Genomic DNA, 21,605 nt, shown 5'->3' on the forward strand with positions numbered 1-21,605 from the left:
AGTTATAATCCAGGAAAACTGTAAATACTGCAAAAAGAAACGTCGGGTAGGAACCTTTGATTTCTTCGGGCTGAGTGTTTCACCGGAAGATATTTTCGGAGGATTGTTAAAGCCGCCACTTCCTTCCCACGTGAACCGCTCCATGTGAGCACCGCTTTTTACATCAAATAACTGTTTGTATCCACTGATTCTCGTTAACAATACCATGGATATTAACGAAGATGACGAGCAATTAGGTGAGACGTCTGAGGAGGATGACAGCGAATTATCTGACGGAGAGGTAACTGGATATTCTATAGCGTGGTGCTTGGTAGCTAGCTAACATTAGCGAAGTTAAATAGTAGTTAACGTTAGTTAGCGATGTCTTTGCTAACTTTACTTTAGCTAGGTTATAAAAAGCTTTAATTTGCGGTGTTTCTTTTTCATTAGCTTCAAGATGCATTTGCAAAGGGTTTGTTAAAGCCTGGATTGAACTTTACAACACAAGAACCGAAGAAGAGTGTCAACAATGTGGTGAGTGTTGACATGCGCAACCCACCATTGTTTCCAAAGACTGTTACGTCCTATGTAGGCTATAATCGTTAAGCCTGGTTAAACTGTTCAGGATAACATTACATTACATTTAAGTCATTTAGCAGACGCTCTTATCCAGAGCGACTTACAAATTGGTGCATTCACCTTATGATATCCAGTGGAACAACCACTTTACAATAGTGCATCGAAATCTTTTAAGGGGGGGGTTAGAAGGATTACTTTATCCTATCCTAGGTATTCCTTAAAGAGGTGGGGTTTCAGGTGTCTCCGGAAGGTAGTGATTGACTCCGCTGTCCTGGCGTCGTGAGGGAGCTTGTTCCACCATTGGGGTGCCTGAGCAGCGAACAGTTTTGACTGGGCTGAGCGGGAACTGTGCTTCCTCAGAGGTAGGGGGGCCAGCAGGCCAGAGGTGGATGAACGCAGTGCCCTTGTTTGGGTGTAGGGCCTGATCAGAGCCTGAAGGTATGGAGGTGCCGTTCCCTTCACAGCTCCGTAGGCAATCACCATGGTCTTGTAGCGGATGCGAGCTTCAACTGGAAGCCAGTGGAGAGAGCGGAGGAGCGGGGTGACGTGAGAGAACTTGGGAAGGTTGAACACCAGACGGGCTGCGGCGTTCTGGATGAGTTGTAGGGGTTTAATGGCACAGGCAGGGAGCCCAGCCAACAGCGAGTTGCAGTAATCCAGACGGGAGATGACAAGTGCCTGGATTAGGACCTGCGCCGCTTCCTGTGTGAGGCAGGGTCGTACTCTGCGAATGTTGTAGAGCATGAACCTACAGGATCGGGTCACCGCCTTGATGTTAGTGGAGAACGACAGGGTGTTGTCCAGGATCACGCCAAGGTTCTTAGCACTCTGGGAGGAGGACACAAGGGAGTTGTCAACGGCGAAATTCCCGGGAGGAAAGCGCTCCGTCTGCGGTTGTGTCCGTCATAAGGACAGACATGCAGAGATGCGATTCGCCGCCTGGTTATCAGAAGGGGGAAAGGAGAAGATTAATTGTGTGTCGTCTGCATAGCAATGATAGGAGAGACCATGTGAGGATATGACAGAGCCAAGTGACTTGGTGTATAGCGAGAATAGGAGAGGGCCTAGAACAGAGCCCTGGGGGACACCAGTGGTGAGAGCGCATGGTGCGGAGACAGATTCTCGCCACGCCACCTGGTAGGAGCGACCTGTCAGGTAGGACGCAATCCAAGCGTGGGCCGCGCCGGAGATGCCCAACTCGGAGAGGGTGGAGAGGAGGATCTGATGGTTCACAGTATCAAAGGCAGCAGATAGGTCTAGAAGGATGAGAGCAGAGGAGAGAGAGTTAGCTATATAAAAAACAACTTCTCTCTAAATGGTTAAACTAGTGAGATATATGATTATTGGAAAAGTCTGTGTTTGCTTCATTTTACTATCATCCTAAATTAAGTTAATGAATTGTTTTACTATCTAATTTATATTACGTTACTCCATGACGTGGACAGTGTGTTACTACATACTGTTAGTAGAGAAGTTTATAGTTAACATGACACTATCAATTGCTTGAAACAGATATATCGCTTTGATTTTGTATTATTGATTTTTGTCATACACGCTTGGGGTTGCAGGACTTAGAATGCAGCTATCATTTTCTTTCTCAAATGGCACGAATAATTCGGGGCGGTCTCCATAAATCGCTGGCCACACACACCAATACACAAATTTGACAGTCAAATCTATCACTTTAATAACAGCCAACCGTTGTCACTGTTTCCATTCCCCCCCCCTTCTTTATTTAACCAGGTAGGCCAGTTGAGAACAAGTTCTCATTTACAACTGCGACCTGGCCAAGATAAAGCAAAGCAGTGCCACAAAAACAGCAACAGAGTTACACATGGGATAAACAAACACACAGTCAATAACACAATAGAAAAATCTGTATACAGTGTGCAAATTAAGTAAGGAGGTAAGGCAATAAATGGGCCAATAGTGGTGAAGTAATCACAATTTAGCAATTTACACTAGAGTGATATATGTGCAGATGAGGATGTGCAAGTAGAAATGCTGGTGTGCAAAAGCGCAGAAAAACAAGAACAAATATGGGGATGAGGTAGTTGGTTAGATGGGCTGTGTACAGCTGCAGCGATCGGTAAGCTTCTCTGACAGCTGATGCTTAAAGTTAGTGAGGGAGATGCAAGTCTCCAACTTAAGTGACATTTTTATTTTTTGCAATTCGTTCCAGTCATTGGCAGCAGAGAACTGGAAGGAAAGGTGACCAAATGAGGTTTTGGCTTTGGAGATGACCCGTGGGATATCCTGCTGGAGCGTGTGCTACGGGTGGGTGTTGCTATGGTGACCAGTGAGCTGCGATAAGGCGGAGCTTTACCTATTAAAGACTTGTGGATGACCTGGAGCCAGTGGGTTTGGCGACGAATATGTAGTGAGGACCAGCCAACGAGAGCATACAGGTCGCAGTGGTGGGTAGTATATGGGTCTTTAGTGACAAAACGGATGGCGCTGCGATAGAATACATCCAGTTTGCTGAGCAGTGTGTTGGAGGCTATTTTGTAAATGACATCGCCGAAGTCAAGGATCGGTAGGATAGGCAGTTTTACGAGGGTATGATTGGTAGCATGGGTGAAGGAGGCTTTGTTGCGAAATAGGAAGCCGATCTAGCCAGACACCTAGGTATTTATAGTTGTCCACATATTCTAGGTCAGAACCATCCAGAGTAGTGATGCTAGGCGGGTGGGTGCGGGCACCGATCGGTTGAAGAGCATGCATTTTGTTTTACTGGCATTTAAGAGCAGTTGGGGGCCACGGAAGGAGAGTTGTATGGCATTGAAGCTCGTTTGGAGGTTTGTTAACACAGTGTCCAAAGAAGGGCCAAATGTATACAGAATGGTGTCGTCTGCATAGAGGTGGATCAAAGAATCATCCGCAGCAAGAGCGACATCATTGATGTATACAGAGAAGAGAGTCGGCCCGAGAATTGAACCCTGTGGCACCCCCATAGACTATGGAGGGTCGTGGTTAGTTTTGGGGCTCCCAAGTGGTACAGCGGTCTAAGGCACTGCATCTCATTGCTAGAGGCGTCACTACAGACCCTGGTTTGATTGCAGGCGGTATCACAATCGGCCGTGATTGGGAGTCCCATAGGGCGGTGCACAATTGACCCAGCGTCATTAGGGTTTGGCCGGGGTAGGCCGTCATTGTAAATAAGTATTTGTTCTTAAATGACTTGCCTAGTTAAATAAAGGTAAAATATTTTTTTTTACCAAAAGTTAACCTCTCTGGGCTAGGCGGGACGAATTCGTCCCACCTACATAACAGCCACTTGCAGCCTTTGGCGCGATTTTCAAAACCTTAAAAATCCTATTACTTCAATTTCTCAAACATATGACTATTTTACAGCTATTTAAAGACAAGACTCTCTTTAAACTAACCATACTGTCCGATTTCAAAAAGGCTTTACAACGAAAGCAAAACATTAGATTATGTCAGCAGAGTACCAAGCCAGAAATAATCAGACACCCATTTTTCAAGCCAGCATATAATGTCACCAAAACCCAGAAGACAGCTAAATGCAGCACTCACCTTTGATGATCTTCATCAGATGACAACCCTAGGACATTATGTTATACAATACATGCATGTTTTGTTCAATCAAGTTCATATTTATATCAAAAACCAGCTTTTTACATTAGCATGTGACGTTCAGAACTAGCATACTTCCGGGGAATTTTCTAACAGTTTGCTAAATTACTCACGATAAACGTTCACATAAAGCATAACAATTATTTTAAGAATTATAGATGCATTACTCCTCTATGCACTCTATGTCCGATTTTAAAATAGCTTTTCGGATGAAGCACATTTTGCAATATTCTAAGTACATAGCCCGGCATCACAGGGCTAGTTATTTAGACACCCACGCAGTTCAGCCTTCACCAAAATCACATTTCCTATAAGAAAAATGTTCTTACCTTTCTTGTTCTTCGTCAGAATGCAGTCCCAGGACTTCTTCTTCAATAACAAATGTAGGTTTGGTCCCAAATAATCCATCATTATATCCAAACAGCGACGTTTTGTTCGTGAGTTCTAGACACTATCAGAATGGTAATCCACGAGCATAGCGCATGGCGTGACAAAAAATGTCTAAATATTCCATTACCGTACTTCGAAGCATGTCAACCGCTGTTTAAAACCAATTTTTATGCCATTTATCTCGTAGAAAAGCGCTAATATTCCGACCGGGAATCTGCAATAAACTAAACAGCCGAATTAAAATACTCCACGGGGGCTAATCGCGCACGCGCCTCACTCCATTGTCACCTAATGGGACACTTGAATAAGATGATAATCTGTTTCAGCCTGAGGCTGCCTCGTCAACCTTCATGATTTTCCCGCGTCCTGAGATCCTATTGGAGCCCTGGGAATTGTCACGTTACAGCTAAGATCCTTACTTTTCAATAAACAGATGCAAGACGCACGACTCCTTGTCAGACAGGCCACTTCCTGCATGAAACCTTGTCAGGTTTTTGCCTGCCATAGGAGTTCTGTTATACTCACAGACACCATTCAAACAGTTTTAGAAACTTTAGGGTGTTTTCTATCCAAACCTGAACAATAATATGCATATTCTAGCTTCTGAGTTGGTGTAGGAGGCAGTTAAAAATGGGCACATATTTTTTCCAAAATTCTCAATACTGCCCCCTAGCCCAAACAGGTTAACGAACAGAAAATTGGTTTGTTCACTTCTCTCTGGCACCCCTTCATCCAATACTTTGTGCTACCTCCCTTTGCCAAGATAACAGCTCTGAGTCTTCTCCTATAATGCGTAATGAGGTTGGAGAACAGATGGCAAGGGGTCTGAGACCATTCCTCCATACAGAATTTCTTCAGATTCTGAGGTCCACACTTGTGGACTATCCTCAGCTCATCCCACAGGTTTTCTATGGGGTTTAGGTCAGGGGACTGGGATGGCCATGGCAACCTTGATTCTGTGGTCAGTGAACCATTTTTGTGTTGATTTTTAGGTGTGCTTTGGATCATTGTCCTGCTGGAAGATCCAACCCCGGCCCAGTTTAAGGTTCCTAGCAGAGGCAGTCAGGTTTTGATTTAATATCTGCTTGTGCTTGATTGAGTCCATGATACCATGTGTCCAGGGCCTTTGGAAGAAAAACAACCCCATAACATCGAAGATCCACCACCATACTTCATAGTGGGGGCTGAGGTACCTTTCTGCATGGCCATCGTTCTGTCTACACCAAACTCACCTCTGGTGTTTAATTTTTAAAAAGCAATATTTTGGTCATACAACCCAGTCCTATTGAAAGTTCCAGTAAGGTTTGAGTTTTTTGTTTGACTGCAAGTTATTTTTTATGTCGACCCCAAGACCCAACTAACGTCTGCAATTCTCCAGCTGTGATCCTTGGAGATGTTTTGGCCACTCTAACCATCCTCCTCACTGTGTGTGGGGTCAATATAGAAACATGTCCTCTTCCAAAGCCGGTTGTTAACATCTCCAGTTGCTTTACATTTACATTTTAGTCATTTAGCAGACGCTCTTATCCAGAGCGACTTACAGTAGTGAATGCATACATACATTTCATACTTTTTTTTTTCTCTCTCCATACTGGTCCCCCGTGGGTATCGAACCCACAACCCTCGTAGTGGAAATGGGCATTTTCAACCATTGAGCTATTTTCTATTAGCCATTTCCTGATTTGTGCAGCTCAACAACATTTTGTCGCACATCATTACTGTATTCTCTGTTCTTTCCCATAGGGATGGATGACTATGGGAACTTGGCCTGTGTGTCACCTCATATTTACACCCCAGTGAAACAGGAAGTCGTGGCTTACAACTTAGTGTTCCTAATAACTCAATTAGATTTTACTCATAAGAATTTCTTGGCGTGCCAATAATTGTGGCACACGTTTCAGAGAAAAATATTTATAACATTTTTCACATTGAAAAAAATTAATCATTTGAAGTACATTTTTGTGAATATTTTTGAATGAAAAACCAAGCGGATAAAGAGAAAATATTTTTTTTACGCAGCCTGTTTTGCTCATATTTACCAAGTGTGCACAGACCAGTTTTAGGTTTTTACGTTACCTTCTATAACACAATTAGAATTTTTAGTTTGTTAAATGTGATACACACAGCGTAACGTTCATTTTTATAGTTTACTCTGCTACATGAGTCATCTCTGTCCGCTCTCTCTCCATGCCGCTTTCCACACAGACCTAGCCCCACCCCTTGTCACTCAAGGAGCGCATTTGTTGTTCCTAGACCAGGAGACACTTGCCTTCCGTCTGCATGGTCAATGCAGCACATGCAACACTGTTGGTGACATTGATGCTGTTTTCACTTTTCTTTTTAATATAAATCCACTAGCGTTCTGTAATTACACTCTTCATTTGTGTTTGTTATATCTGTAAATGAGTAGTTTGACTTCTTAGTAAGTCGGGCCTAAATCGTGTTAGCTAGCTAATATATGTACAGAGTCAGAGCAAACGTAACTAGCTATACAGCCTGATAATACCAGTGATGGTCTAGACCTACATCAGTATGTTGTTTACACAGTATCAGAGGAATACGAGGAACATTTTTATTTATTTTATTTATCCGTTATTTTACCAGGTAAGTTGACTGAGAACACGTTCTCATTTACAGCAACGACCTGGGGAGTAGTTACAGGGGAGAGCTTGAATATGTTAGCTACATGAAGTAGCTAAGAGAACATTCAATGTAGCCAAAGATTATAGGGTCCCCAGGGAAAGACTTATTAACACTCTACAATAACTCTTCCTGGCATTTTCATTCGTTGTCATGTCAAACAACTAACTATAGAATTAGAAAAATCATTATATTTCCATGATTCCAACAGTTCACCCAAGTGTTTTTGCTCTAAATCGCAAGTCAAATCGCAATTGCAACATTTGGTTAAAAATGAGGCCTAGATTGTTTGTTTGCCAGTATCGTGCAGCCCTACGTGGCAGTATGGAAGTGACCTCAAATGAGTGCAGGAAATGCTGAAATTATATTATTTTGTGGTATATTTTGGCCATATCACCCTTCCTTATGTTCTATTGAGTTCAACGTGCATAACCTGATTTGAGGCGTGCTCAGAATGCCCCTAAATGTAAACTGTCCTGGCAACCAAAATGAGTACTGGCACCTATTTCAGTCAAGCACTAAGTCAAGCACTAGTTCTTACCAAATTCCGATGCGCACTTTGAAGATGTTAGAATAACTGCCACATTTACTTTTCCTACGCCAACAAGATGAGTAATGAACAGCAAAATCACTAGCCTATGTCAATCTAATATCCCTCATAGTAAAAAAAAAAAAAAAAAGTTGACTTATTCTATTGGTCAGCTTGTCGTTCTGTGCGAGAAAGAAATGGGTTATTCCAAACAGACTGGTACAGTTATGGGACGATAGAGCCCTAATTCATACAACCAGTAGCCCTAGGCTACATTGGTTTATAAATAATGAGGCTGATGCAACAGATCAGAATGTTTAGCTTAAAATGTTGATAAGCTATTTCTTCACATTATAAGCGCAGCAATGCACACAAGGCTGTAGGCTGTGCACAAATGTTTGCTCCATAATGCAATTAGTTGCGGGACAAAACCTTTGTCAAAGGCACATGCAGCCGGTCTCATGTGACAGAGATTTATAATAAGTTTAGACATTTTAAATGATGGGAGCTCTAAATATGCAATCAGTTTGCGATTGCATTTAGAATTGTTACGCAATGATTGGGCTTATAAAAGCATGTTTCACTCCATTGGCAACGAATGAGCTGTATGGGAAGCTGTAGCGGCATCACTCGCGCTGTTTGACAGATTATCCGCTCATAGGCTCTGTATCTGTATGCTGTGTGCGTGTGATAAACAAAACAACTAACACACAAACACACGCGCCAGTTTAATTCCATAAAATTATGCAAGTTAACCCATGGAACAATAAGCATGAGTGGTCAAATGTATTTACATCGACTGTATGGGTGTAATGGCTCACCAAGGTATGTATCGCGGTTATGTGGTCACAGTTCAATTTCAGTTCAGCAGATAATTAAATGCCATTCAGTGTTCAGCATTCACAATGTTCTTTGCATTGTCTGTTGTGACCGGATTGCTATGTTGGGCCTCTCCAGGACGAAGAAAGGCGCAGGTGCATGTTTGTTTTTTTACAGCAACTCAAGTCCTTTTGTTCACCCGACCTAGAATACCTCACAATCAAATGCCCACCGTATTACCTCCCAAGAGATTTCTCTATGGTTATAGTCACAGCCGTGTATATTCCCCCTAGACTTTATGCAAACTGGAAACCACATACTGAGGCCGTGTTTATTGTAGCTGGGGATTTTAACAAAGGAAACCACTACCGAAGTTCTATGAACACATTGCCTGTAGTACTCGCAATTCAAAAACTCTCGACCATAGGTACTCTCCCGTCTGGGTTGGCTACCAGGCCCTCCCTTCGGCAAATCAGATTAGGACTCCATTCTGCTCCTACCTTCCTATAGGCAAAACTCAAACAGGAAGTACCCGCGCTAAAGTCTATTCAATGTTGGTCTGACCAATCGGAATCCATGCTTCACGATTTTGAACACGCGTCCTCGGATACAGTGCCTTGCAAAAGTATTCACCTCCTTGGCGTTGTTTCCTATTTTGTTGCACTACAACCTGCAATTGAAATAGATTTTTATTTGGATTTCGTGTAATGGACATGCACAAAATAGTCCAAATTGGTGAAGTGAAATGAAAAAAATAACTTTAAAAAAAGAAAGTGGTGCGTGCATATGTATTCACCCCCTTTGCTATGAAGCCCCTAAATAAGATCTGGTGCATCCAATTACCTTCAGAAGTCAAATAATTAGTTAAATACAGTGTCACATGATCTGTCAAATGATCTCAGTATTAGAGGTCGACCGATTATGCTTTTTCAATGCCGATACCGATTATTGGGGGACCAAAAAAAGCCGATACCCATTTAATTGGCTTTATTTATTTATTTGTAATAATGACAATTAGAACAATACCGAATGAACACTTTTATTTTAACTTAATATAATACATCAATAAAATCAATTTAGCCTCAAATAAATAATGAAACATGTTCAATTTGGTTTAAATAATGCAAAAACAAAGTGTTGGAGAAGAACGTAAAAGTGCAATATGTGCCATGTAAAAAAGCTAACGTTTAAGTTCCTTGCTCAGAACATGAGAACATATGAAAGCTGGTGGTTCCTTTTAACATGAGTCTTCAATATTTACAGGTAAGAAGTTTTAGGTTGTAGTTATTATAGGACTATTTCTCTCTATACCATTTGTATTTCATATACCTTTGACTATTGGATGTTCATATAGGCACTATAGTTTTGCCAGTGTAACAGTATAGCTTCCGTCCCTCCCCTCGCCCCTACCTGGGCTCGAACCAGGGACACATCGACAACAGCCACCCTCGAAGCATCGTTACCCATCGCTCCACAAAAGCCGCGGGGAACAACTACTTCAAGGTCTCAGAGCGAGTGATGTCACTGATTGAAACGCTTTTAGTGCGCACTCCGCTAAGTAGCTAGCCATTTCACATCGCTTACACCAGCCTAATCTCGTGAGTTGATAGGCTTGACGTCATAACCAGCTCAATGCTTGAAGCACAGCGACGAACTGCTGGCAAATGCACGAAAGTGCTGTTTGAATGAATGCTTATGAGCCTGCTGCTGTCTACCACTGCTCAGTCAGACTGCTATATCAAATCATAGACTTAATTATAACATAATAACATACAGAAATACGAGCCTTAGGTCATTAATATGGTCAAATCCGGGAACGATCATTTCGAAGAAATGTTTATTCTTTCAGTGAAATACAGAACGTTCCGTATTTTATCAAACGGGTGGCATCCATAAGTCTAAATATTGCTGTTACATTGCACAACCTTCAATGTTATGTCATAATTATGTACAATTCAGGCAAATTAATGGTCTTTGTTAGGAAGAAATGGTCTTCACATAGTTCGCAACGAGCCAGGCGGCCCAAACTGCTGCATATACCCTGACTCTGCCTGACTCTGCTTGCCGGACACAATTTCCCTAGTTAAAAGAAATTCATGTTAGCAGGCAATATTAACTAATTATGCAGGTTTAACAATATATACTTGTGTATTGATTTCCAAGAAAGGCATTGATGTTTATGGTTAGGTGCAACGACAGTGCTTTTTTTTCGCGAATGCGCTTGTTAAGTCATCACCCGTTTGGCGAAGTAGGCTGTGATTCGATGACAAATTAACAGGCACTGCATCGATTATATGCAACGCAGGACAAGCTAGATAAACTAGTAATATCATCAACCATGTGTAGTTAACTAGTGATTGTTAAGATTGATTGTTTTTTATAAGCTAAGTTTAATGCTAGCTAGCAACTTACCTTGGCTTCTTACTGCACTTGCATAACAGGTAGTCAGCCTGCCATGCAGTCTCCTCGTGGAGTGTAATGTAATCGGCCACAATCGGTGTCCAAAAATGCAGATTACCGATTGTTATAACTTGAAATCGGCCCTAATTAATCCGCCATTCCGATTAATCGGTCGACCTCTACTCAGTATATATACACCTCTTCTGAAAGGCCCCAGAGTCTGCAACATCACTAAGCAAGGGGCACCACCAAGCAAGCGGCACCATGAAGACCAAGGAGCTTTCCAAACAGGTCAGGGACAAAGTTGTGGAGAAGTACAGATCAGGGTTGGGTTATAAAAAAAAATATCAGGAACTTTGAACATACCACAGAGCACTATTAAATCCATTATTTAAAAAATGGAAAGAATACGGCACCACAACAAACCTGCAAAGAGAGGGCCGGCCACCAAAACACAGGCAAGGAGTGCATTAATCAGAGAGGCAACAAGGAGACCAAAGATAACCCTGATGGAGCTGCAAAGCTTCACAGCAGAGATTGGAGTATCTGTCCATAGGACCACTTTAAGACTAACACTCCACAGAGCTGGGCTTTGCGGAAGAGTCCAGAACAAAAGCCATTGCCTAAAGAAAAAAATAAGCAAACAAAAAAATATGGAAGAAGGTACTATGGTCAGATGAGACTAAAATGTAGCTTTTTGGCCATCAAGGAAAACGCTATGTCTGGCGCAAACTCATCACCCCGAGAACTCCATCCCCACAGTGAAGCGGGGTGGCAGCATCATGCTGTAGGGATGTTTTTAATCGACAGGGACTGGACAACTAGTCAGAATTGAAGGAATGATGGATGGTGCTAAATACAAGGAAATTCTTGAGGGAAACTTGTTTCAGTCTTCCAGAGATTTGAGACTGGGATGGAGGTTTTATTTTTTAGATTTTTGGCTCCAACCGCTGTGTCTTTGTGAGACACACAGTAGGTGAACGGATGATCTCTGCATGTGTGGTTCCCACCGTGAAGCATGGAGGAGGTGTGGGGGTGCTTTGCTGGTGACACTGTCTGCTATTTATTTAGAATTCAAGGCACACAGCTAGCATGGCTACCACAGCATTCTGCAGCGATATGCCATCCCATCTGGTTTGTGCTTAGTGGGACTATCATTTGTTTTCAACAGGACAATGACCCAAAACACACCCCCAGGCTGTGTAAGGGCTATTTGACAAAGGACAGTTGAGTGCTGCATCAGATGACCTGGCCTCCACAATCACCCAAGCTCAACCCAATTGAGATGGTTTGGGATGAGTTTGACCGCAGTGAAGGAAAAGAGGCCAACAAGTTCTCAGACATATGTGGGAACTCCTTCAGCTCCTCATGAAGCTGGTTGAGAGAATGCTAGGAGTGTGCAAAGCTGTCATCAAGGCGTAGGATGGCAACTTATTAGTATCTAAAATATATTTTGATTTGTTTAACACTATTTGGTTACTATATGATTCCATATGTGTTATTTTGTAGTTTTGATTTCTTCACTAATGTTCTACTATGTAGAAAATAGTCACTATTAAGAAAAACCCTTGAATGAGAAGGTGTCCAAACTTTTGACTGGTACTATATATACTGTTTTCTACTGTATTTTAGATGATGCCACTCTGACATTGCTCGTGCTAATATTTATATTTCTTAATTCCATTCTTTTTAGATTTGTGAATTGTTAGATACTACCAAGTGTTGGAGCTCTCATTGGTGCAGCTCTAAAACATTTTGAGGATCTGAGGACCCACGCCACAGCTTTGGTTTGCTTATATTTGTAACGTGGCTCGAGCACTTTCACGAGGTGCTGAACCTTCTATTCTCAGCCACCGAGAATAGGCGCATAGCCACGGCTATAAACCAAAGACTGTAAACACAGCCTACCTATCGCTCTTGTTATTTTCTTGGCCAAGTCAGAATCAGCTGCTTGAATGCAGAGGGGAGACAGACGGTGTTGTGGTGTTTCTTTGCTTTTTCATCTTGCTCTGGTATACTGGAGGGATGTTGGCGTAAATGTGTCAACATATTTGAGTTGTTGCCAGCCGCATACCCTATTCTCGTTGAGTTTGGCGACATACTGTTAACGTTTTATCCACAATGCTCTGTCCATCGCTGTTGTAATCTATTGGGAAGCCAAAATGTTCCCAAACTGGAGATTTAAACGATGATGGAGCATCCTCCAGTTCTCATTCCTGGCTGCGCCTCACAAAAGGACAGTTTGAAATGCGACAATTAAGAGTTGAACAGAATAGCCTGACATGTTTTTTCAGCTCAGATTTACTCCAGGCAGGCTTAAAACGCAGCGTAGGCATAGCAACGGAAAAAATGCCTATAGGCTATTCATTTGGATTTACAGTGCATACCGACTGGTTCGGCACCACTACATGTACCGTTATTCCCCTAATCGACCGGTATTTCCATCAATGAATAGGCCAAACATTTTGCAATGATTATTATTTTTTTTTTTTCTCCCTGACAATTGGCCGGCGACAGTAATTTTATTTAGGGGCTTTTTTGTTGTTGCCAAATGCCGGCTATTACCGGCTAACAGAAACCCTAGTGATTAACAAAGTGTTACACTTACTGCGTTGGCGACCCACTAAAATCAAAATGCAACACTGTCTTAAAAAATTTAAAATAAATAACATGATTACTATTGTTGTAAGTTTTAGGAATATAAATAACTTTCAACGGTCGTTTCCAATGGTATTGTACTTAATAAGGTAAAACTGCTGAATTAGTCCAAAAACGTGCTGTGATAGATTTTTGTTGATATGCCAGAAGTCACCAAATTGGGGGGTTGCCCTGCCTAGTATGTGAATCACCGGTGGCTTTTCTAATACTTATTTTCTTCATGGTTGTGTACAGGAGGGTTTGAAACAGTGCCTCGCCGACTTCCGTAAGAACACACTGCCCTGGGTAGAGAGACTGGACATGGTCAATCTCCCAGCTGATGACATCGTTGCCAAGTCCGAGGGCAGACTTGACAACAAGGCTAGCGGAGACATCAACCCGGATGACGACTTCCAGAGAGAGATGTTCTTGTGAGTGTATTGCCCTGATACATGGGTGTTGAATACATGGGTGTGGGGCTTCCCGTGTGACGCAGCATCACAGTGCTAGAGCCGTCACTACAGACCCTGGTTCGATCCCGGGCTGTATCACAACCAGCCGTGATTGGGAGTCCCATAGGGTGGTGCACAATTTGGCCCAGCGTCGTCCTGCTTAGGGTTTGGCCATTGTAGGCAGTCATTGTAATTAAGAATTTGTTCTTAACTGACTTGGCAAGTTAAATAAATAAAAAAATCCATTCATATCATACTGAAGAGAGACTTTGGTGTAATATTATGCTCTTTAAGCTATGGCAATTGTAACACATCCTCTCTTACATTGTCCTCCAGCTACCGCCAAGCCCAAGCAGCTGTTCTGGAGGCAATGCCCCGGCTCCTGAAGCTTAAGATAGCCACCAAGAGGCCTGAGGACTACTTTGCAGAGATGGCCAAGTCGGACCAGCAAATGCAGAAGGTAGGATGCCCTGACTTAGCCTTAGACCCAGAGATATCTTGCCATGTGTATGTGACTTAATTGCATCAGGTATGGGTTGATCTCTGACACCAAAACGGTTATAAAAAGAGTTGCTGTTTTACTTTTCTGTAACTGCCTGTTTATGGCAGATGTATAATACTTTTTTAAATGCTTAAAAACATTATTTGACAAAGTATCCTGACAAAAATCAATATCCTCTTTAAATCACATTGGCTATGCATGGAGGTTGGTTCAGGTTGTCTTATTGCATAATCTCTAATCTGCCAGTCTGTCTTGGGCTCTCGCTTGCCGACTAGCAACATTGTATCATGGTACTGGCCCACAAAGTTTCCTGCACCAGTGAGACTATGACTGGCACAACTGTATGCATACAGATGAGACGTGCCATACAAGTCCACCAAGAAGGAGTATTTAGATGAAGTAATTTTGATTTCCTCCTCTTCCACTAATGTCTGGTCGAATAGTTGGCTGTTTTTTAAATATATTTTAAGAAATGCAAATCAAGCTAGCTAACTAGCTACTTTAATAAGGATAAAGGCACAAGTTGGAAAAATAAATTGACTAGCCAGATGGACAGAGGGAGACGTGCTTTATGCAAGGCGCCAACGTACCCTTGGTGGGCTATTATTATTGCACTCACGTCCATCGTGGTGTCAATAAATCGCTAGTGGGCACTCCTAGTAAAACTTTACCTTACACGTGGAGGCATTCAAATGGATTTCTATTGGTATGGCTGGTAAAGCTCACATTTGTCCAGCAAAATTCTGACATTTTACTGGCACTGAAACACTTGTGTGGTCATGCATAATGCGATCCTTTGTCTTTTCCTACAGATCAGGAAGAAACTCATCATGAAGCAGACAATGATGGAGAAGTCAGAAAAGGCCAAGAAACTAAGAGAACAGAGGAAGTACGGCAAGAAGGTTAGTATCCTCTCCACCCATCTCTTTTTCCTTAAAGGACAGCAGTGGTGGTCTCACTGGCACATAACTTTTTATTATGTCATCTTGGTACATGTGGTCATATGAAATCTGTCTTGTAGGTGCAAGTGGAGGTTATTCAGAAGAGACAGAAGGACAAGAAGGCCATGATGTCTGCTGTGAAGAAGTATCAAAAAGGTAGGTCCTCAGTTCTACGTGTTGTGGTTACGACCCAACTTGTTCACACTTGTCGTTGGTAAGTTCCTCTGGTTGACAGCATCCGCTAAAACCGCCAAATGCGATTCATAACGTTTAAACACCCTCCTCTCTCGTAGGCATGACTGACAAACTGGACTTCCTGGAAGGAGATCAGAAGACGGCTAAAGGAGGAGCTCCAGCTAAAGGAGGAGCAGGGAAAACAGCAGGAGGCCAAACGCCTGATAAAAAAGCCATGAACAAGAAAGGGTAAGACGCCACACACAGATGTGAATGTTCTGCACAATGCTTATTCTCCACTACCTACCTATACTCATTGTATTCAGTGCTTTTATAACACATTTGTGTGTACTGTACCTTGACTCAAACCTCTTGACTTGACAGCCCCAATGCGAAGAGGAAGTATAAGGACCAGAGGTTTGGCTTTGGCGGAAAGAAGAGTGGATCCAAGTGGAACACCAAGGACAGTCACAATGATGTGTCAGGGTTTCGTGCCAAGGTGGCTCATGGGAAAGGAGGAAAGGGAGGGAAAGGAGGCAAAGCGGGACCTGGAGGAAAAGGAGGAAGGGGCCCCGCCAAAGGAGGGGCTGTAAGTGACTGACAGACATCATTGATCACATTTTGAATTAAAGTAAAAAATAATTGATTGTTTAATTACATTTTTTCCCCTGTTATATTATTTGAAATCGTAGTTCTTTTGTAATTTTGCTCCTTTTCTAATATGTTTTGTGATTTTTCAGAAACGACCGGGCAAGAATGCACGCAAGAAGATGAAGGGTCGCTCCTAAGGAGTTCAGTGCTGAAGGTCCTGCAGTTTGATTGGTCCCTCGGTCTATGACATCAGCCAGGTTTGCACCTCGTCATCAGTCTTGGGTTACACACATTGCATCCCAGCGCATATATTAAAGAGAAGTGCTCTCTTTCTATACTTAATTACACACACCACCTGTTATTGAGCCCTTAGGGCAGTGGACTGATATGGAGGACTTTGTCACTATGACCCAAAATGTCCACTTGCATCCTGCCCTCAGAATGATCTTTCCTAGAATATCACGGAGGAGGTTAGATGTGGACTTGGCTGCATGTGAGCTTTAGAATGTCACCTTGTGCACAACCTGACTGAGCGGTACCGTACTATACACGCCAAATTCAATAACTGCCCTGCTACACTCCCTCTGCAGCGGAGGGGTGGTTTAAAACCCCAAACATGAATTTGGACATCAAAAGACCATTACATTTTGTTTCTTTTATTACTGTCTGTAAAAAAGAAAAATAAATCCATGTTTCTTTTAAAATAAACCTTTATACATTGTTGTAACGCGTGTAAGTTTGTGAAGCTATTTTATGACGGTGTTTACAATGATAAAGCCACTTCAAAAAATTTATGCTGTCATTTAGTTTTTGTTAATACTTACAGATTTTTGCAAAATCCACACTTTCAAGTCTGCGAGTTGACACAGATTCACTACCCCTAGTGACATGACATTTTGTAATATTGAACAGCTGTCATGTTTGGCCTTTAACATCTATCAATAGTATTAATATGTGATGGGCCAATGTGTTACTTTCTATAGATCTGGGTAAATGTTCATTCTAAACTTTTTATTTGGTGCAAGAATAACCCCTGGTTTAGCCTGAGGAGTATACCACCTCAGTCACTGGCTTTATCAATAAGTGCATCGACGACGTCATCCCCACAGTGACCGTACGTACATATCCCGACCAGAAGCCATGGATTACAAGCAACATCAGCACCGAGCTAAAAGCTAGAGCTGCCGCTTTCAAGGAGTGGGACACTAATCTGGACGCTTATAAGAAATCCCACTGCCCTGAGACAAACCATCTAACAGGCAAAGCGTCAATACAGGACCAAGATTAAATCCTACTAAACCGGGTCTGATGCTCGTCAGATGTCGTAGGGCTAGAAAACTATTGCGGACTATAAAGGGAAACCCAGCCATGAGCTGCCCAGTGACTGAGCCTACTAGATGAGCTAAATGTCTTATGCTTGCTTCGAGGCAAGCAACACTGAAGCGTGCATGAGAGCACCAGCTGTTCCGGACGACTGTGATCACGCTCTCCGTAGCCGATGTGAGGAACACCTTCAACCTCTACGGGATTGGTGTGTGTATCCCCTCGTGGGACAGTTGAGCTAATGTAGACTAATGTGGTTAGCATGAGGTTGTAAGTAAACGCCCAGGACACAGACATATCTGATATGGGCAGCAAATGTAAATTCTTGTTAATCTAATTGCACTTTTCAATATACAGTAGCTATTGTGAAAGAATACAATTCTATTGTTTTGAGGAGAGTGCACAATTATGAAGTGAAAATGTATTAAACCAATTAGGCACATTTTGGCAGTCTAAAATGGTTCATTGGATCAGTCTAAAATGTTGCACCTACACTGTTGCCATCTAGAGCCCAAAGTCTGGACTGTAAAATTACATTAAGGTCTTTCTCTTGCATTTCAAAGATGATGGTACAAAAAAAAATATATCTTGTCTTTTACCAGATCTGTGTTATATTCTACATTAATTTGACATTTCCACAAACTTCAAAGTGGCGTTCAACACCATAGTACCCACAAAGCTCATCACTAAACTAAGGACCCTGGGACTAAACACCTCCCTCTGCAACTGGATCCTGGACTTCCTGACGGATCGCCCCCACGCTGATCCTGAACACTGGGGCCCCTCGGGTGCTTGCTTAGTCCCCTCCTGCACTCCCTGTTCATCCACGACTGCGTGGCCAAGCACGACTCGAACACCATTAAGTTTGCTGACGACACAACCGTGGTAGGCCTGATCACCGACAATGAGACAGCTTATAGGGAGGAGGTCAGAGACCTGGCAGCGTGGTGCCAGGACGACAGTCTCCCTCAATGTGAGAAAGACAAGGAGGGCTGGACAGGGCTGAAGTGGAGCGGGTTGAGAGTTTCAAGTTCCTTGGTGTCCACATCACAAATGAACTATCATGTTGCTACTCGCTGTCTATTATCTATGCATACCCCCTGTATATAGCCTTGCTATTGTTATGTACGTTTCTTGATTATTTTTTTTTTAAACTTTAGTTTATTTAGTAAATATTTTCTTAACGCTTTCTTAAACTGCGTTGTTGGCTAAGGACTTGTAAGTAAGCATTTCATGGTAAGGTCTACACTTGTTGTATTCGGCGCATGTGACAAACAGAATTGAGTGCCAGTCTGTGGTATTATACAAACTCCTTGTCACTCATTGTCATGCAGTGTCATGTTTGGCTTGACAATGACCACAATGGAGATGGCAAGGGCACAAACAGACTTGGAACCAGGCTATACCTGCTCCTGTATCTGTTTTATTTTTGATAAATGATTTGTACTAGTTCAATATTTATTTTCTGTATGACGTGATGGTGTTTGACATTATACAGTCGGTCTGTCTGCAACCAGTTGTTTGCTTGGGACAGTAAAGCAATATTCTTCATAGCCATGTTTCCATTTAATATTTCTCAATTGATATCCAGCAAAGAGGCCAATGGTCCAGTAGTTTATCCAAATTGGGTCTTGTAGGCAGCTTGTAGTAGGCCGTAGATCTAGCCCAGGTTCTGTGTCTGTTCTTTCAGACGCCATGCTGCATCCATGTACTTGGTGATCTCAGAGTTGTGCCGTGGCCAGTTCAGCCTCTTATCACTGCGATCTGAAACAATCTGACAGGGCAAAAAAGCTATTTTAGGAAAAATGAGATTGTAGGAGTGCCAGAGCAGGCTAAGGACACTAAAGAAGGGGACACAACTTTGAAACGTATTCTCATAATCACTCACAAAGTGGGAGTTCTTACCAGAGGTCTGGATATCCAGCCTATTTCTTGGCTCTCAGTTTGGGGGTGAGTGTATTTCTTGGTTGGTCCCAAACAAGCCCTGTGGATGATCTTCAGGAAAGCAGCTGGGGGGGAAACATAATCTAAGAGACTGGCCAACATCTCCGATAATATTGAAAAGCTAGGCATCATACTTACGATCCTCCTCTATGTTGTCGTGGGTGGGGCTGGCCATAGGCTTGTCAGTCAAAACATGAACTGAGAAGTAAAAGAAGATGACTATTGGTTTATTTGTCAGAGATTTAGCTAGACAGCTGATATATGTAGTCCCGGACAGAAAACGATATACTTCAATACATCATTACAATATAACGCTTAAGATATCTCTCTCTATATATATGTATATATATAACAAATCAAAATAGGCAAAAATATACAATATAATGATACTACTTCAGAGTTTAAATTCCTTTGGTCCTACAGTATCTGACATTTTAAGTAGCAGAATGCCTTAATCTTCACATGACTGGTTTTACACTAGACACTTTTTCAGGTCTGCCTTGAAGCTAGCAAAAATACTCTCACTGGTTGGCAGGGTGTTCCATAATCCAGACGCTCTGACTGAAAAAGCTGTCGGGCCTAAACTGAGTTGAGCAGACTCCTCTGGTTGAAGCTCTTGTCGTCCTGGTATTGTCCTTGCAGTATGTTACTAACTGAGTGATCTTAAACAGCAGAGGTGTCGGGCAAAACATAAAAGGCTGTTAACTCAGGAGGTTGTATTTCTTAATTGGAGTGTGGTGATAGCTAGGTGTTTTAGTTTTTTTTTGTCCATGTCTTTGAGTTTGTATATAGCTAAAGCTTTTGAAGTGGTTTCATTCCTGTGATACTAGCTTGTGACCAGGTTATGACACAGTAGGGGATTGGACAAAAAGCAATTACAGTAGTTGTTCATCATGAAATTCCTCATCGTTCACATTAATACACAAACCTTTCTACGGCGGTTGAATGTGCTTACGTCTTTTGTACGGGTTTACGCTAAATAGCGTGTACAATTGTTGGCTCCTATTCTCCTTCTTTATGGTCTCGACGTGAATTGCGTTCTGATGAACAATATCCACAGGATGCTTTTCTTTTGGTTGCTTAGCCGCTGCCATCCTGGTTCGTGTAAAATTCGGCCGCAATCCAGAGAAAACACGCGAGACACTACGTAGTGTGCAACTTTGTAGCAAGCCAGCCTTCGAAATACAAACTAGCTATCAATCGCATACAAGTTTTCTTTAGTTCTCTTTGCCTAGCAACAGTAAACAGAACCTCAATGTACAGGTATTTAGTGGCCACACGAGGGCGCACAATACACATTTTCTTTCAGTCAGCCACGGATGAAATTAAAAATGTATTTCTGTTCAGAGCTACAGGGGCTGTAGTCTACTGTGCTCTTGCCCTATTAGTGAAGAGAGTGCATTCTGTCTTGTAGGCCACCATTAAATCAATTTACTTCAACGTTGGCAATTGAAAAACATCAAAGAAAATATTGTGAAATGCAAGCCAAGTTTGCTTGTTTGATATCTAGAGATACTATATCAAACGTTTGGGGCTTTAAATCTTTACACGAGCTGCTCTGTTCAGTACGTGTTTTTTTTATATTTAGGCCTGGCTGCATGAGTAGAATGTGATGACAAGGTCATAGCTGTATTGACATGAGGATCCCCGGTCTCCCTCTATTTAACCATGCCAGAGGTGGTGTCCAGTTCCAATACAAGACCTTGGTTGTCCTCGGCCGCCCTCGTCTCTAGGGCTATATTTATATCTGATAGGCTCGACGAATAATATATATATAGCCTGAGATTATTGCTTGGTCAGTCTGTGAGTTTTTGTTTTTCAGACTGCTGTTGATTTAATTTCGAAGACCGTTGTGTTTGATATTGATTCCGAGTTTTCATAGAGACCCATTTGTCTTGTCTTAGGTTTATGTTGTATGCCTACTAGGTTTTGCGAGTGGCTATCAATCTTACCTTTTCTTGTCTTCATATTGTGATTTTTTTTCTCCACAATCTCACCAATCAGAATGTTTTAGATGTACACTCGGACTGTGTCCCAAATGGCATCCTATTCTCTACATGGCACTTCTTTTGACCAGAGCCCTATGGGCCCTGGACAAAAGTAGTCCA

At 42.3% G+C, this 21,605-nt stretch overlaps 2 protein-coding genes across 2 annotated transcripts; one reads left to right on the forward strand and one right to left on the reverse strand.

Annotated features, from left to right (window-relative positions):
* The first annotated feature begins 118 nt into the window (after positions 1–118).
* On the forward strand, positions 119–17,020 carry ebna1bp2 (EBNA1 binding protein 2). The gene is given in 9 exon segments (NM_001141750.1): positions 119–280; positions 430–513; positions 13,826–14,001; positions 14,359–14,482; positions 15,337–15,426; positions 15,546–15,621; positions 15,759–15,888; positions 16,024–16,228; positions 16,380–17,020. Coding segments are annotated over 9 exon segments (1,008 nt in total). The 5' UTR covers positions 119–205; the 3' UTR covers positions 16,428–17,020.
* Positions 17,021–18,924: 1,904 nt separating this feature from the next.
* Positions 18,925–20,744, reverse strand: LOC106583998 (protein FAM183A). The gene is made up of 4 exons (XM_014168727.2): positions 20,453–20,744; positions 19,636–19,695; positions 19,459–19,562; positions 18,925–19,327 (listed from the first exon to the last, which is right to left on the reverse strand). Exons 1-4 carry the CDS (start codon positions 20,589–20,591, stop codon positions 19,214–19,216), a joined length of 417 nt encoding a protein of 138 aa, XP_014024202.1. The 5' UTR covers positions 20,592–20,744; the 3' UTR covers positions 18,925–19,213.
* Between the last annotated feature and the right edge of the window lie 861 nt (positions 20,745–21,605).

The sequence above is a fragment of the Salmo salar genome, chromosome ssa23 (assembly GCF_905237065.1).
Source record: "Salmo salar chromosome ssa23, Ssal_v3.1, whole genome shotgun sequence".
NCBI lineage: Eukaryota > Metazoa > Chordata > Actinopteri > Salmoniformes > Salmonidae > Salmo > Salmo salar.